The sequence below is a fragment of the Rhodamnia argentea genome, chromosome 6 (genome assembly GCF_020921035.1).
Source record: "Rhodamnia argentea isolate NSW1041297 chromosome 6, ASM2092103v1, whole genome shotgun sequence".
Classification (NCBI taxonomy): Eukaryota; Viridiplantae; Streptophyta; class Magnoliopsida; order Myrtales; family Myrtaceae; genus Rhodamnia; species Rhodamnia argentea.
The window spans coordinates 31,773,058-31,791,773 of NC_063155.1; the positions used below are offsets into that span (position 1 = coordinate 31,773,058).

At 37.6% G+C, this 18,716-nt stretch overlaps 1 protein-coding gene across 1 annotated transcript; it reads right to left on the reverse strand.

Moving 5' to 3' along the window:
• Window positions 1-922: 922 nt before the first annotated feature.
• Window positions 923-18,049, reverse strand: LOC115746058 (N-terminal acetyltransferase B complex auxiliary subunit NAA25). Its single transcript, XM_030681774.2, has 19 exons — window positions 17,756-18,049; window positions 17,149-17,305; window positions 16,943-17,061; window positions 16,762-16,836; window positions 15,768-15,861; window positions 15,565-15,683; window positions 14,264-14,334; window positions 13,330-13,471; window positions 13,007-13,182; window positions 12,584-12,786; window positions 12,146-12,276; window positions 11,063-11,139; window positions 8,158-8,232; window positions 7,839-8,031; window positions 6,261-6,380; window positions 5,932-6,070; window positions 5,727-5,767; window positions 2,354-2,608; window positions 923-2,060 (listed from the first exon to the last, which is right to left on the reverse strand). The coding sequence occupies exons 1-19, from the start codon at window positions 17,900-17,902 to the stop codon at window positions 1,353-1,355; spliced, it is 3,042 nt and encodes a 1,013-aa protein (XP_030537634.1). The 5' UTR covers window positions 17,903-18,049; the 3' UTR covers window positions 923-1,352.
• Window positions 18,050-18,716: the final 667 nt, after the last annotated feature.

Below are 18,716 nucleotides of genomic sequence, written 5' to 3' on the forward strand. Positions count from 1 at the left end.
CTTGTCATAGAAATAGCAAGTTAATACGCAAGAATCCCGACGGTTCTTGTACGAGGAACGGAGTAGCCTGCCAGTGCCACCTTGAGTTTATCCAAGATATGGACATTTAATGTTATGACGTGGCGTGAGAAAATTGTCCAAAAAGTACGACACCCATTGTCTTTTTGCCAATTTAGTCCTAAACCTTTTAATTTCGCTAATTGAGTCGATCCGACTAATCTAGATAAAAAAAATTACTGATGTGGACGCCAGCTATCCCGAATGGCATGGTTTATGATTAAATTGACAAAATTAAAATGTTTGACTGAATCGATAAAATTCATTAGATTTAAAACTTTTTGGACAATATTCCTGACGTGGCACAATCCTGTTTTCATATAGCCAAAATTGTTTTCTTCTGCTTTTGGGGGGTGCCTTATTTTCAAACATCAATCAAGCCGATGATTTATGCGGACTGCACTTCTCTAGCTTTTTTTTTTATTAAGGGGTCAACAGAAGAAGCAAAGGAGACAGGTTTTGTAGGTCTACTCCCATGTTTCCCTTGTAACTACTTCACTAACTGAAGTATCCGCGCTCCTGTTTCTAAAAGAAATGATAAGACGTATGTCAGCAGTGTTGAATTAGGTGTGATAGCAATGTCATTTCCTTCTTGTTCTTCCTGTATTTCGAGTAGGTAACGTCGCCACTTGCTTCTTCGGATGGATCAAGAAAAAAATTGAGCTCCGGAAAACAAACACCAGCTGAAGATGTACACGACACTGGCTGTAGCCTAGAGGCACATCACTCCCAATATGGGTTGAATGATGAAATTTAACATCTGGAAGACCCAATGGCCAATAAATAAATTAAAAAAAAAAATCAGGGAGGCGCGCAACACATGAAATTCTCGGACTTGTTTAAATAACCAGCCAATTGCATAATAAAAAAAACTGTTCAGTTCGATTAAATTGATGAAATAATGTGCATCTTATTCCAAATAAGAATATTTACATAACTCAACAATGAAAAAGGATGAAACACTCACCCGAATAATATTGAAAGAATTGAAAGATGATCTGCCTGTGAAAGAATCTTTTGAAAAGAAATACGCATCAGAGCAATTTCAAGTTCATCCAGGGTACAAAATCCAGCAAACTCTCAAACCACCCCGAGACTGCTCGGAAGGCTGTCATCACTGATCGTAGTGAAATCTGGACATCATGGGAGACCTGAAGCCATAATCATACATAATGTATCCTCGCAGCCTTTGTCAGCAAGTCTCTGATAAGATGGAAAATCTCTCATCCGTGTGGAACTGAACGGAATCCTGTTTAACACTTTTCAAGTCTCGCAAATGGCACTACAGAAACTGTTCAGATTTGTGAAATCTTCTGTTTTAGTGCGTTCAATGTTCTACATTTTGATTCACAAATTGAAAGAGTTTCAGAAAAAACTGCACGTTGACCACTTACTATTTTCCGAACAAGATTATCAGGATCCCAAGATTCCAATGCTCCAGAGATTCTATCACCAAGTTCTTTACTGCCTGAAGAGCACAGAGTCTCTAAAATCTGGAAAACTCGCCCAGGCCTTCCCTTTTGTACTTCACTCCTCATGGAAAGAAACGTGCCTTCCAGATTCTCTTCCTCATACTCTAACTTCCTATTCTGATTTCTCAACCATCTCATAGCCTCTTCAAATGTACCACATAGAGACCGGATTGAATCGTGAACTACGCTGGATAAGGTCAAGACTGATGGATCCGCGGATGCGCTTTTCTTTTTCTTCTTTCCAGATGGGACAGAAGTTCGGACATAACACTGAATTAGAAGAACACGCCAAGACAATGGCTCTGTAATCAACCGAACTAACGTTTGAAAATCAGTACTGTGAAGAGATATTGGGTTACTCAGGAACTTAAGCCGCTCTAATATACACCTCTTGAGTAGGGTGTCAACATCATGCCAACTACCAAACTTACGAGCCTCTCTCTCTTGCAAGTCAAATTCATGAGAATTCAACTTCCAAGCACTAGAGAAAACAGCCAAGTTCACCCAGTCGATCATGTCCACACCAAATACCTGCCCAAGTTAAGGGTAGAATAAGAAGATGATGATGAAGCCAATAAGGGTTAGGCGAGATACATGACTTTTCTTTTCATTTTTTTTTTCCAATAAAGGAAGCAAAACATTTTGTCCTCAACCATTCAAGTTTAAGACATGGATTACATATCTAGGAGTACTAGCAAAATCTAAGACTGCCTGTTTTCTGAAGCAAGAGTGGCTGTCAGTTTTCATTAAGAATTATTAGTATGCAGGTACCACTTCTCCACAAGCAACATAAGCGAAATTCTAAAGAAAGAATGTAAGCATACCTCAGTCGATATTAAACCTCTACACACTTCCCCAAGCACTCCCAATGCATCAGATAAATGATAACCCAAAATCTTTGCATAGTGTTCAAGCAGGAGCTTCATCTCTGATGAGACATTAGGATTTGATACAGACCCATTCACTTCAACACCATCCTTGAATGATACTGAGGCACTCTGGATAGAGAGAGAGATCATTCGCGGAAGAAGGGCTTTCTTCTCAATCAATGTCCGAGTGTTGGCTTCCCGTTTCTTCATCTAGTTTAGTGGCAGAAAACCAAATTTTAGTCTGAAGTACTTAAAAGGAAGAAAACGAACGCATCGATCATGCAAAAAGAACTTCATAGAAGACAGTTCAACCAATAAGAATTATTCCTAGAAGACAAGGTCCAAGTACAGAACACATCTAGGGACAAGGAAGAGAGCAACCAGAATTTAAATGAGTCAACCTAAATGTCATTGGCGACCCCCAAAAAAAAAATAAAAAAATAAATGTCATCAATGGAGGAACTTTCTCAGATACTGAGTTACATACTTATGTCAATGAAATTATAGTGACCTGGGGGGAAGACAGGAAGTGCATTATAAAAGGACCGTGAAATTTTAGTATGTGGTAGCAACAATGCTTCATGGTGCCAACCCCTTCTTCCCCAAAAATACAGTTTGTCAAAAGAGTAAAAAGAGAGTTGAGCAAGAACTAGTTTGTCAAAAGAGTAAAAGAGAGTTGAGCAAGAACTGTATGCCAAAAAATCTAGTTTCCCACTCCAGACGAAATAGTTGGCGTACCAGAAGATTATTAGACGAAAATAGGATTATAATGATGTTCAATGTCTATACCATGATATGACAGAAAAGTAGATGATATTAATTCTTGCCAAGAATGGACAGATCTTGGGATAGTAATACCATATATATTTGGCAATTTATTATTCCATAAAAAGGGAAAATGCTACCACTACAATCAAAATTTTATGAAAATCATGCTCGTCTTACATGTAATTATAAAATTTTCAGATTTCCTGACAAAAGTGCGCACAAGGCACCTCTTATGAATGGTTTTTGCCTTGGGGAAGTAAAAACGTGATATCTGAATATGCGCTTTTACTCATTTTCAATATCATGAAAAATGAACTTACTGTCACTGGTTTAACTAGCCCATATAATCCAGCCTAAAGGGTTTGACTTCATTGTGTGCCAATTTGGTCTATTTAGGCTTCTAAATCATGATATTGTGCAAAAATTTAGGCATATCAGAATCCACCAATTGCTCCATTGCAGTCACATCTCTCTAAACTCTCATGTTTTTCATTGACTACATACCTTTTTCTGGATAAAGGATTTCACTGATCACATGGATGTGATGGGAGATCCATATGGAAGAATGAATTCTTACTGGAGCTGATGCCCACAGAATTCTCCAGCGCACACGTATGAAGATACAATTGAATTTCTATTTGGCATTTGCCACTCATAAAAAAACCAAACAAGTCAATCCTAAAAAAATCTTGCTAAAAAATGTTTCAAGTCTGCAAAAGGTGCGGTCTCATGTTACATGAGATCTAACATCCTAACTCCCTCCCACACATACCAGCCGTTTTCCCTTAGATGATTTTCCTACAGTGTAGCAAAAGCTCCTCCTTGTAAATCCATCAATCCTCTTCCAAAGAAAACTTCAACAACTAAAAGAAATATGGTGCTGATTTGGAAAAGATCTGCATCCAGAAGCATCTATATCCAATCATATATCGCATTTATTATTTTGTCCCCTAAAATTCTATAATCTATGAACTACTAAGACCATTTACTACAAGACTTGCGCAGGTGATCAACCCTGAGGACTCTTGAGATATAGTTACTTTTGGTAAGTAAATTTATTGAACTTAATATTTTCAATGTTCTAACAAATGAACTTACAGTAGTTGGTTTAGTCAGTGCCACTAAAACACATATTCTAACCAAAAAGATCTCACTTTATTGGGTCACACAATGTGTCCATTAATTAGTAACCTGCATAAATTGGTTATACAAACCTTCAAAGATTGCTGGTGCCAAATAGGGCCATGCAAGCTTTTCCATGCACACCCACTCCAAGCCTGCCCACGACCTATAAGTGGCTGGCCGAAAAAAGCTGCCAAGCCCATGATCCGTTCTAATAGTTCTTGAATAAACACAGATTGCTTGACCAGAACCTCATGATCAAGTCTATCTGAAGTATATGCTTTAGCTGGTGCGATAAAGCTAAATGCTGTAATGGGAATCCATGGTTGTTTACATTTGAGGCTAGATTATGCCACTTTTCCTGAGGCTGATGCTCATGAAGATTTCCCCTTCTCTCGCATCAAAATTAATTTGTTTTCTATTTCATTCCTGCTACTTATTGGTGAACCAAACAAGTCATAATCCTTAAAATTTAGTTCTAACTTCACATCAGCAAAAAGCTGCACTCTCATGTTACATCATGTTACATCAGCTCTAACATTTTGACTTTCTTTCCACATCCCCACCGCCTTTTTTTTTCCCATGGGGTTTCTCTTGGCTTTGTATACATGTAGCCACCCTCCACCTGATGGCTTAAACTTCTCAATAGGATATTCTGACATGGTAATGGAGCCAACTTTCAATTTGTTCATGTCCCATTTAATGTTTTATTTTGGATCGAATTTCTAACAGCTGTCAATCGCTTTCTACGTTGTAAATCAAGTTCTTCACTACACATCCACACAATCCTCATCCAAATTCAAAGAAACCAACTTTCTCAAACAAAAGAAAGATGGTTGTGATTTGGAAAAGATCTGCATCTAGTGCTAATCTGTGAACTCTTCAATTAACTATGAAACTTCCCACAGTGATCAGCCAAAGCTTGAGGAAAGACTGATTTTGGACACATTTCAGCAATCAAATCCATCTCTGACGACCATATTTAGCATGACAATATAAGCAAAACATGGATTTGCATTTTCTGTCTGCTAGCAATTTTTTATTGATTGTACAAAGAGCTTCAAATCTAGAATATCAAACAACACTTTGCAAGCAATATTACATAAATGCATGTTATATATAGAGATGGAGCAATTGATGAAGTTGTAACTTCTATACATAAATACATTTATATGAGAAAATATAGTAAAAATTCATTTAACAGTAAGTAGATTGAAGAGATGCTGCATGTAAACTGTCATAAACAAGCATGATGCATTCTCCAAAGAAAAAATATTAAGGAACAGCGAGTATGTGAAAAAACACTGGACGAGGATTCACTCACTGAAGAGATCAACTATCTAGCCACACAAAACAGTATGTTATCCACCTTTAATTAAGAGAAGTGAGTATTCATAAAAGGAAATTACGTAAGAAAAGGTTTAGAAAACATCCATACCAAGTTGTCTTTGGGAAAATGGGAAATCTCTCCAACTGGACCTGATAAAAAGTTGACAGCTTGAATTCAGGTTATCTATTCCACCAAAGAAAGTAGATATCTTTGTAAATTAAAAAGAAACATATGCGCAGTCAAGAAGCAGGTGATAGTATCTTCTGCAGAACAAATAGCAAACTTGACAAAAACATTACAAATATCAACTGACCTAAAAGATAATTTTCCTCAGGTGTTGGCGTCCACCAAGGTCGAGACTCTAAATCTTCATTAAAGGTCAAAGACTTTGATCCAATCTCATTTGAGAGCTCAACAAAATGCATCCCATACTTTAAATTCTCAAGAATGCACTGAATAAGAGAGTAAAAATAGTCAAATTTCATTAGAGGTCAAAGTATTAGATCCATCTCACTTGAAAGCTGGACAAAGAGAATTCTCCCATTTCAGGTTCTCAAAATACACGGAATAAGAAAGTCATAATGAATGACTTCAAAGCATTCACAAATTATAATAACCCGTCATTCTGAACTAGGGCTATACCTCCACTTCGTCAACGTTACCAGCATTTTGCTTTAACTGCAAAATTGCTGATTCAATCCTGGCAAGTAAGTACTGATTGGAGTTCTGCAACCTTTCCTTGAACTGAACAAATTCAATCGCCTGAAATACAATGTCCATCCAATGTAAATCGAGGGATTCTCCATCGACAAGCAACAATGCATAGTTGCAGAATTGAAAGGCATAACAATGTATTCAGATGTTTACACGTATGAATGTCATCTAAATAACATATATGACCTCGAAAAAAAGCTGCAAAGAAATTTTTTTACGTTGTTTAAATTGCACATGCAACAGCAATCATTCATGTGACTTCCACCCCAGCTTAACTGCTTCAGTAAACGCCACACGCATTAGGTGAAAATCGTTAGATCAAAATTCAAAGTCAAAGAACAAAGGGTCTATCAGACCAACATATCACACATAGAAGTAAACAGAGAACATTTATTCGTTTCATCAATCTCTCAAGCAGGCAAAGCATAAAAAAATGGACTTAACATAAGGAAGACCATAAACAAATATCACTCGCAGTAGAACTAGCATCAACATAGTAATGACTCCTAAAACATCATTCTGAACTAAAAAAATCAAACACAAGCAACAGTTAGAACGGAAAGGATCAGTTTACAATAACATGCTTTAAGCAGTAACAGATCATATGTCGCCAGGGATCTTTCGCATTGCAAACTTCTTAATATTTATCAATCCAAATTCTATTCTTAATTCAGCTTAAAAATTTGTTAACTAACAGAACTTAGTCGAAAAAAATCATCTGCAAAGTTCTATGCTCACTTGAGGAGCCTTCCGGAACTGACACTCGTCAGTGGATGAGAGAGTACTGGGAGGAAAAAAAAGGTAATATGAGTGAGTGGAAGCTTCATTCAATTAATCCTCTCCACCACATACACCCAAGACTATTCTCATCTAGGAACACTAAAGACCCTATTTGATGGAGACAAGTATGAATAAATACGTGATAAATTAGTGTGTATAAGAACCAATAGGTCCATGAACATCTGCCAAACCATTTTATAAAATATGTTTCCTGCCAATGGAAACACCAAGATCCTCCTCAGCACTCCCTCTTTTGGGTGAAAACTTAACATTTCTATTAAGGACCAATATCAGCAAATTCATTAAAGACATCTCTACTTATCTGGGCTCTGCTAAACTCGAACAAAAAATCAGAAACAAGTTTCTCCTCATTTTGATTATTTGACGATAAGAAACCAGCATTCATGCAAAGAACACTTGCAAGACCCACAGATGCAGAAGCATACCTTAAAGGATTGCCGATTAACGTGTCCTAATGTGTGCCCCCATGGAGACTCTTTTAGAGAGAGAGAGAGAGAGAGAGAGAGAGAGAGAGGGAGGGAGGGAGGGAGGGAGGGAGAGGGAGAGGGAGGGAGGCGCTCCATACAATCACATGAAGAAATACACACCTCATCGAGGAAGAAGAAACACATTCTAATCTATACAAGCTACTCATTCAAAGTAATTCATTGTTGTAGAGAAACAGAACTCCTTATTGAGTACAATATTGCAAAAGTGAAAACATACTTTTGAGTAATTTCTGTGTCGATACGCAAGAAATGTTAAATCTGCCGATTCTTTGAAATGATCATCCATAAACTTGAGGTAGTCCCTCAACAGAGTATTGAGATCCATCCAAAGAGGGGAACCCAACATCTGTGGAAGAATGTTGTGCGAAACAGTTTCCAGCAAGATGTTCTTAACTTCCAAAGACTTGTACCTATGTATAAAGCAAGATGATTTGTCAGAATTGACCGTGGGAAGAGTGTTGTACGCATTATTCAAGTGCAATATAAATAGAAGCTGCCTTGATTAAGAAATGAGTGTTAACTTGTCAAGACCTTACCAGTCATATGCTAATGAAATGGCACCCAAGTGAGAATACAAATGCATTAATAAGATCTTGTACTGCCAGACATGCCTACAAGCATAACAAATTCAAGTTATTTCCAGGTAGAAGCATCCAGACTTCGATTATCATACATTTCCCATGAAGAGAACTAGTAGAAATTTCAAATCATGTTTTGATTACCCAAAAACTAAATGACTTATTAATATAAATCTGTGCCTCAGATGTACATTTGCTTTCTTACACTTAACAAAAACATCAAGGACAAGCACATGGCTTCCAAGAGGAAGCAACGTACTTTTGAGCCTATGTGCTTCAACAGGAGATGTAGCTTTGAGAAACTTAGAGCATTTCCATCTCCAGAAGCTAGAACTTAATTTGAAACTATGCTTCAGAGGCAGGTTATGATGAATTTATGAGAAATTTCTCAGATGCTGCTATATAAAATCACATGGAGACATCCAAAAAAAAAAAAAAAAAATTCCAATCAGAAATTATCACATCGAGACATCTGAAGACATAGCAGTCGAACAAAATGAGCATAAACAATTCGCAGCGGAAAAATGCTCCACCCCCTACAGCATACTGCTGCAATCACAAGTATACTAAATCTGTGGATCCAAGGGAGACTTCCATATTTTCTATGCATTAGGTACGAACAGCCTCCCACCCCCAAAAATGTCTAGTCAAAATGATTATAAAAGCTAGTTGAGTACAAGCTTGACTCAAACCTCTTCACTCAGAATAAGAAATCCCACACTAAGAATAGAAATAAAGGCTACACCAACAGTGTGCAGGTGACCAATCCAAAGTGTTAGCAATACTAAGATATTAAGTTTATTCTGCATATCTGTCATGGATTATGCATATATCTCGTTTGATATTGCATATCCTTGATTGATTATATTTGATATTATCTTTATGGTATTGCCTTATATAGTTATGTAATAAAGCCTATAAATAGGCTCGCTGTAGTCTTTTCTATTCATATCAAAATATACAAGTTCCATATTTCTCTCTTCCACATTATATTTCTCACGTTGGTATTAGAGCCTTCGTGCCCGATGCAACCCTAGTGCACTATGTGCACCCCGAGATCCCAGTGCACCCTTGCACCTCATGCACCCTGTGCCTCCCATTAATCCATAGCAAAATAAATCCATCCCCGTCTCTCGAGAATAAAGCATTCTTTTCTAAGTAAGTGCCATAGTAGTCGTGTTATGATGTCGGTGACATATCGCCTTGTCAAGCATTTTTCATGGAGATGGCTCTTCTTTCGATGCTAGCCACACGGGACGCATCGCTTAGTAACTATTTTTCAAGTCTGCCATATAGGCCGCATCGCTTAGTAACTATTTTTCAAGTCCGCCACATAGGCCGCTTGATGCTACGGCGCCAGCCGTATAGGCCGCATTGCTCGGATATTGTTTCACAAGCTAGCCAAATCGGCCGCTTGCTGTTTTCCCTCCGATTCTCGACGTTTCGCGTGTCATTTCAAGAAGTCGATACCACCACCAAACTTGCTACCGTCAAACAATCAACATATTGAAATCCCATTGTGCCCGACGTTGTTTAGTGCCGGTTTCGACCATTGCGCTATCTGAATGCATGGCGATCGAAGATTTGCTTTGGACATTGTTCGGATTGTTTTTCAAACTCAAGTTGATTCAACTCATCTTGCGTTTGAGGGGGAATGTTAGCAATATCAAGATATTTATTTTATTCTGCATATCCGTCATGATAATGCATGTATCTCGTTTGCTATTACATATCCTTGATTGATTATATTTGACATTATCTTTATGTTATTACCTTATATAGTTATGTAATAAAGCCTATAAATAAGCTCATTGTAGTCTTTTCTATTCATATCAAAAAATACAAGTTCCATATTTCTCTCTTCCGCATTATATTTCTCAAGTTTGACAACGAGTCCTAAATACTCTTTATATTCATGTAGTTTCCTTCTACCTATCGCCTTAAGCTTTGGGTTGAACTTTCTAACATGGTATCGAGCCGAGTACTTATCCTTTTGTGAATGTGGGTGGTCAAAATTCCACGTGAATGTTCATTGTCAAAATTCCACGTGCTACTCGTAATCCGGCTTGCACGCGAGATGGGGTTTGACAACGGGTCCTAAATACTCTTTATATTCATGTAGTTTGCGTCTACTTATCGGTTTAAGCTTTTGGATCGGACTTTATAACACAAAGTTTACTGAGGACTTCACTGATCCACAGCTCCAACAAATTCTACTTTTGGATGAGAGATGAATGACAAATGAGAGTTCACAATACGGACACTTTTGTCAATGCATAATATCTGAATTTACAAGGGATAATCTGTCATCATAAAATTGGTTTCTTCTTGGGAGTACCATGAAGTTGGATCTTGAGTACGAAATGGAAAACTTAATATGATTAGACTCATAAGGCTATTATAGTAGTTTCCACTAGCATTTTTTGCTAATTATCTCCAGACATATAAAAACTATCTCCACAAGCATTTTTCCTCTCACATTTCCTTCGATCAAAGGCCACTTTAACACTGCTCCTCACTAAATCAACCAATCTCCGTCTTACACTTTCAAAAGGTAATCAAGCATGAATGTTGTATATCTTCGTTTGAAAATTAAAAAAAAAAAAAAAACCACCAATATGTCAGCAGCAAATGCAAAACCATGTAGCCAGAGGCTCCATGAAAAGCCAACACATAGTGGCTGTTGCTAATACATCCTGCCACTTCACCCTCTTCAATTCACAACTAAGGGTATGAAACCATTTTTTTTATACATAACGGCATATGCAAATTTAAACAAATTTACATGCAAAAAAGCTGAATAGTTTGCGACCAATTTGAAGACACAGCATGGCAAGAAAGTAAAAAGGCACATAAATTTTACCTTCGGATGGTTAATCCAAACTCCAAAACCATAATTGCGTCCAGGATGAAGCCAAAATATTGTGTACGCCAGAATAACTATATCATAAGGCAAAATTGCAGATGTTATTACTGTATTACATGAATAAAATCACGAGTCACTGGTATATGACCATCAAATCCAGTTATAGATGACACACAACAGTATTTGTCAAGCAACTGAAAATGTACAGTTAACAAATGGATATCTGCACCCGATCACGCAACAATGTGCATTGTGACAGATTACAACTGAAGTTTTCCATGAGAAGATTTAGACATCTCATTGATCCCCTTAACCAATATGTAGAGAATGCCGACAAAACATATTACCACCCATTTTCCATTCAGTGCAGGAGACTAGACTAACCTACAATCATCATCATTGAACCGCCATCTAGCCACGAAGATAAGTTAAAACACACAGCTACCTAGCATACGAAAGATACATGATACTAAACATGCCAGCTCATCCAAAGAACCGATTAGTGTTAGCCACTGGCTCAAACTAAACACTTGTGATTGTTCAACTTTATGTGATACTTGCAGTTTTAATAAGTCTCTCAAATTCACTTAGTAGATTTATCAAGGCAGATAAGCAGAGAATCCAATATCCAGCATCTCAATAGTTGAAAACACTACTATCTTGTCCCAGTCCCACCCGTATCAACTAGGTGTCACAAGTAGTTCCTTGAGGGAGGAGGTCAACCTACATAGTTCCAATCAAATAAAATAGTCTTGAATCATGATCCCAATAATTTTCATCCTCGTATCCTTCTCTGTTAAGCAGATTATTGGACAAAGATAAAAGACAAAGCAAACGAGCACAATAAACTTAACAGCTAAGACCACAAGACAAAGATTCTGATTTCCGAAGTGTCTGCTTCTATGTATAAATAAAAATTTTATGCAATTGATGAAGGTGCTCCTCTCATTCTTTAGTTTAATAAAGCAGAAAGAATTTTATAGGCAGCAATGAAATGAAATGTTTCATATCTTAGTTGATTGAACATGTCAACCGAACATGCGGACCTCCAAAATGGGTTACTTTGTCGACATAAAATACCTGAATTAACACATTACACGCCATTGTTAAAAGCTCTTCGCCATGCATGCTCTCTTGTGGATCCAAGTCCTTTGAAAGAGGAAGATTCATACAGAACATCTCTACCATCTTTACTGCAAGATCCTCGAGTCCTGCAAAGATCAGGAAAAGTTAGCATTGAACCAGTTAACTACTAATTGTTTGAATGAAATAACTCATCTGCAAAAAAATCTCCTAAATCAAGGCACCCATTAATCAACAGAAAAAGTGAAGAACTCAATAGTATGCTCAATGATATGTAACAAGTTCAAAATTTAATCCCATTACCGGATACACAACAAAAAATGAATATGCTCCATGTTATCAGTGTATAAAAGTTAGATAAGGGAATGCTGCAAAAAAAAAAAAAGTAACATTGACTAATCACAAACATATAAAATGAGATTATGTTGGACGCACCACCCACAGTGAGCCCGTACATGTTTCCTAGAAATTGCTGAAACTTAAATATTGTAATTGACAGCCCCAATGCTTTCGCTGGCACTTGAGAAATTGTTGAAGAGCATTCCATCAATTTCTTAAACAGCTCCACTTTTTTATCTGATGACAAGACTTGAACAAACACCTCGACATCAGAAGTGAAGCATGCTAAGTGGCCAAACCTGTCACAGAGACAAACAAAATGGCAGACAAGAAATAGCCACACCATAAGCAATAAATCTACAAATAAAAATGTGTGGAATCCAAAACACATTTCTTTGAATCTTCTGACCTGATGATATTAACCAAAGAATTTATGATTATATTGAACTTTGCAGCACTTGTACAGTCTATAATCACACAAACAAAGCCATTCTAAAATGATACAAGGTAGCAATATACCTAAAAAAATATTGTATAAGATCCTCCATTAACTTTTGCTCATCTCCTTTGCCATATAAGTGCTTTCTTCTTTCAATCTCCAGATTGGCAAGGTATGGACATCTTACAATATCATTTCCAAGGTTCTCTTGCAACTTATGCACAAAAGTTGATGCTCTTGTTATACGAGAATCAAACTGCGAATCCAAGTCACATCATTTGATGCATGAATACTAGTTGAAGTTAGCAATTTAACAACACCAACAACCATAATAATAACAACAGTAATCCAGAAATCATTATTAAGAGGCCAGAAATCATTGTTAAGAGGAATGAGCAAGTACCACTTCATCTGTCAAGGGAGATAATCTGCAGTCTGCACATTTAATAGCATCAATCCTATTTTCAATGGGTTCACTGCCCCAGGTTGGGTCATCCTCCAGCAAACAGTCCAGATAATGTTGGAGACACTCCCAGTCATCAGGGCTGCCAGAATATACAAACAAGATCAACAGCTATAAGTATATCTAAGGAGGATAGGTTGCTCATGAGATTGATTTTCCCTTAAACACACAACAATTACTCTCACAATCATTTTCAATTAAATGAAACAAGAACTTCTATTAAAAATGCTAGTGGACCAGGCTTCAGTTAAGCCATTAAAACCCATCTACATAGTCATGTAGTGTTTTTCTGATATGAGGAAAAGGAATAGAGCACTATTGTTAAAAAAAATGGGCTGCCAAAATTTAGACAAGAAAATCTAGGTGAAAAACCAGTCAATAGAAGTAGCAGAGTAAAAGAAGAAGTATTTAACTGCACCTAAATTAGTAAAGATCCATTCAGATTAACACATTATATCAACTATGATATGACAGACCACAACTTCAAGTTCAGAAACAGGTCTTTCAGTCATTTGCAGAAGTTGAGGATGAAAAGGAATAACACATTGTTGCTAGGTCAAACTTCAAGAAAAAGGCCAAACAAAAAGAAAAATCTCCAAGAAAATGGAAGAAAAAATCTTACAGCCTCAAAGAATACATTAAGGTCCGCAAGCAAGGATTTTATACTACAAGCACATAAAACAACTCTCAATATATCCATGTACACAGCCACAGAGGCTTTCCCTTCTCGCGTGTAGATAGAAAACCGCAAATTTGTTACTAGAATTAAAGATACAGTGTCTTATTTAATGTATACGGCAAATGCCAAAAACTAATCGAAAGTTGAATTTACTGGGATGTGACAATTTAACTTGATATTGCTTCACATTCATACCATGATTCTAAGATCTTCTCATACACATCGGCCGCAGCTTTATAGTCACCTGTCCGAGCAAGAAGTCTCCCCTGTCAACTTAAAGACAGTGCGAGATGATAAGAAGGCAAATGAATAACACACGGTTGGCAAGCCCAATTGATGTTAGCAAGTTCTACAAAAACAGTGAAAGACCTCCTTCAAAGCATCAATTTACATATATGATTTCAAGAGATTTAAATCTTTCCTCTTTCACCTCTGTTCTCTCTATGTCCCAGCACTCATAAAGGAAAGCGATTGAAAGAAAGATTCTGGGCAAAAAAACAAAGAATAAACCCAAGCAAAAAGCAGCTTATGTGTAAGTAGATCTTGATCAGACTTAAGAGCAATTCTTCACCTTGTTCACAAGTCTGAGTTTCTATCTAAGAAAGTGGCTGCAGAGAACCTGATTTTATGCCATGCCACATATAGATGAAGCATGCTAAATTATGCACTTAGAGCTCCTTTCCATCTCCTCTTTGCGGTGTGACGTTACAATAGAATAAACTGGATATCTCTATTTCCTAGAATTCTCTCACCAACTTTTCTTCTGATCTCACAAAAATAGATCTCTCATCTGCGTGTCAACAACACATGCACACATGCACGCACAAAACACAACAAAGCACCTAGGGACCACTGGAAAAAGCCGTGCTGTGCTGAACCACCAACGGAGCAAATTTGTTCAACTTTCCCCACCAATGTGGCCAAGAGTCTTTTCAGGTGGCTGGTCGACACTAGTATCCAAGCCTCCAAGGAGTAAAGAGATGCCTCAACTAACAAAGTTTGGACTATCACGGTATGACTCTTATCTCATGGAATGAATTTCTTTTAATCAGTAACACTTTCTTATGGAGAGACGAACATAAAAAAATTAAATCTTTCGAGTATTCTCAAGAATCGATGTGCAACATTACATGAACTAGCAACATCATCATTTGGAAACTGGTCTCCTCCAAAAAGTTCAATTGTCCTTTCTCAGTAAAACCATAGTCAAGCGTCTTATAAATTCCAAACTTTACATAGTTGAATAGACCTAACTTCAGAGAATAGTTGTACAACAAAACATTTTTGAAAACAGTAAGAGGAGGGGTCGTGGGGTTCAATTTCTTATCATTCTCATCATCCTGGAGCCATTTCTACCTCTAAAGTGAATGATGCAAGGTTTTTCTCCTTTTACTCTTTTAAGAATCATTTAGTATATTTCATCAATATTATAGCCTTGTACTATAAAAAGCTCTACAAGAGGGAAGTTCAGGAGGTCAGAAAGCTGTCTAGAGTACCTGTATACGTAGCTTATCAACTTCAACCATCAGAAGTGATCCCAAATTTCCTGACAGAATTTCAAGAGCATGACCAAACTTATCTTGCTGTTCCAACAAAGAGATGTAGACCATAAGAGCTGCCATGAGATTAAAGTTAGCATTAGGGACGTAAATACATATTCATGGTATGGCATATAATTTCCTGAACCCGTAAAAAATACCTTCAGGTTCATGCAAGCCATGGGTAGCAACATGCTTCTTCAGCAAGCCCTCTGCTAACAGCAACAGCTTCTCTCCGCCATTGCCGAAAAGAACCTGTATGAAGAGGTCCTCAATATACAGTCAGAAAGATAAGAATCATCGTAAACCCACGCTTACAGCCATCTAAAGATGCTTGTTTCAAGAAAGGGAATCTTCAGATATCCACAAAAAGCAAGTACATCTTAGAAAGCTTTTTCCGTATTGGATTTCATAGTCAAATCCAGATAAGAGGAGTTTGCATCTCTTTCAGTGCACAGAGTTCTTTTTTATGTACGAAGTTCCCAAAATAGTACGGCCACTTATTTGTAAGTTTTTGGCAACGAAAACCGAACTACTGCCTGGACATATATGTCGGCGAACTCTTCCCAACATTGCTGAAGAAATTATACTCGAGCTAAAGCACCTTGCTTATGACTGACAACCTCAAAAGTAAACTTATGCAGAAGAATGATGCCCAGCCGAGCCCATAATTATTGCTCAGTAAACCCTACTATAACCCAAGTTAGATTATATGCATAAGAAGCTGTCCCTATCATCCCCGTTCAATGACAATTAAGGAGAAGAACGAAAATACTTAGTTTTCGATGATTCAAAACATCCGATGTCCAAATCATCCATGAAAAGTGATGGCCAATAGTGGAATAAGAGTCATATTACAAACACCTTATACTAATAAATCAGAAGCAAGCAAGCTTTATTGATTCACCATGCTTCCAACCAAATCATGACTAGCAGACCTTGTCTTCAAAAGTTTGCTCAAGCTATTGGAATTTCAAAGTTTGGAGCCCACAGTTTGCTTTTGTACCCCTTCTCAAGCCTGTTTCTTTTTCTTACTGTGGGTTGGAAATAGACGCAAATAATATCACCCACCAGATAAGTGATCTTTGCAGGAAAGTCAACTAATGTTCATCAATATATGTAAATATCTAGAGAGGAGGAGGAGAAAGTTCAAACCTGCAGTTGGATGCTACAAACAGCCCAGAGCAAGAATCGTTCTTCACTGGCTATTTTGTACATTTTGATAGCTGTCTGTAAAAAGGCAGGATAGAAGAAGTAAAGATTGGGCAGTAAGTGCAGGGTAGAAGCAGATAGCGTGATCTGAAAATGCATATTCCAGAAAAATGATAAGAAAAACCTGTTGTTGCTTCACAAATGAGCTTTCGCGAACGTAGCAGTTGAAAAGCCCCATCATAAGGTCTAAATTGTTTGGAAATTTTGCAGCAGCATGTTCATAACAGCTAGTAGCCAGGTCGGCTGATAGAATAACGAAGAAGTTAGGCACTGCAGGAACCATTGTATAGTTCTAACATCACGAGCATGTAGAAATTTGGAAATACTGACAGTGACCAAGTCGCTGGAAGACAATTTGTAATGTACTGAGAGTGAGATCATCCATCAAAGCGGAGTCATTGGAGTGCAGCTGCTCCTTCGCACTCAAGCAAACAGACAAAGCTTCATCCGACTTTCCCATCCTTTCCAGAACGAGAGCTTTAAGAGACTGCACAACGCGACATGTTATCCAACCGAAACCGAGAGCAACTCCAGCCGGTACAGAGAACAAACAAGAAAAGAGAATCCATAAGGCAGTTATGACACTCTCATCTGAGCTGCCGGAGTTCCCACATTGCTTCACCGGGTACCGAATTATATTTGTAAGCAGAAACCCCGATTAACTGGGCATTTTCTAAGTTTAAAAACCTCATGCCGATAATTAACATCAGCCGAAAGAAAATCAAGTCTCGAAACAGAACAAGTGTAAAACGAGAATTGTTATCCTAAATATAAAAAAGTGCAGTTTCAGCATCACAGGGCATGGAGCGAAGCGAAAGGAGTGATGAGGGCAAGAGATAGTCTAATAGCAGAGACGAAGACTCAAAATCAAAAACAAAAGAAGAAGAAGAAGAAGAAGAAGAAGAGGAGTAATTGGGACATAGAGATGGGATCTTACAATGATGTAAGGAGAATTGGGGTACTTCCCGAGGAGTGAAGAGACGAGCTTGAGAGCATTCTTGAATTGACGAGAATCAATAGCGTCCCATATCGGACGGACTCGCCGCTCCGGTATCCCACCGGCTAGACCGAACTTGGACGCCATGGCTCTCGCGACGAAGACGGTTTGACGATGATCCCTTTCCACGAACTGGTTATGGCTGATGAGATGAGCAGGGGTTTAAGCTAGGGTTTCGCTCCACACTCGCTCCACATTAACACAGTATCATCTCCAACTTCTTCCGTATACTTTTATTTTATTTTTTTTCCCTTATAAATCTAGCTGTTCATTTTCATACCCCGTTTGGTTGTCTTTTCTTTTTCTTTCGGTCAGAAAACAACAGATTGACGTGACTTTGCGGTTACTCTTAGGTTGTTCCCCGTGTGTTTGGATGACGGTGCCCATTTAGCATCGTCCTAGCCCTAACTCCGATCCCAGTCCTGGAATAGGATCACCCGGTTTAGCACTAGAGCTTGAAATTCGGATGCACCTAATTTTGCGTTAAATTTTATATGGCCCAGTGTATTGACAAAGACTAGATGGTGTGTAAGGTCCAATCCAGGAATTGAAAATATAGTTTGAAGGAACTATGAGCCATCTTCTTACGGTTTCTTGAAAGTGAAGTTAACCAGCGATATTAGAAAAAATTATATATGCATCGCTTTTAATTTAAAAACATCAACACTTATATTCTAATGTATCATAATTTTAGATTTGGTATCGATATATGTTTCATACATAGCACTCAAAATAATAGGCATTAATGTACTTCGAAGTTTTTCAACTATAAAATTAAGTAACAAAGGACAATAATTTTTTAAGATTTCGCATGATAGTATAAATTTAGATTTAATATAATGGTGTCATTGATGTTTGAATGATTGGATTCGATTACACAATCTCTCGAACCATGTCGAGC

Bases quoted from the DNA above. Each gene is read 5' to 3' on its own strand.
- LOC115746058 (XM_030681774.2), bottom strand. From the start codon at position 17,902: ATGGCGTCCAAGTTCGGTCTAGCCGGTGGGATACCGGAGCGGCGAGTC. The intron at 6,381-7,838 runs GTATGTTTTCAC...ATTGTATTTCAG, and splicing joins GACACAGAAATTACTCAAAA to GCGATTGAATTTGTTCAGTT. The intron at 5,768-5,931 runs GTCAGTTGATAT...ACTTTTTATCAG, and splicing joins TGAGGAAAATTATCTTTTAG to GTCCAGTTGGAGAGATTTCC.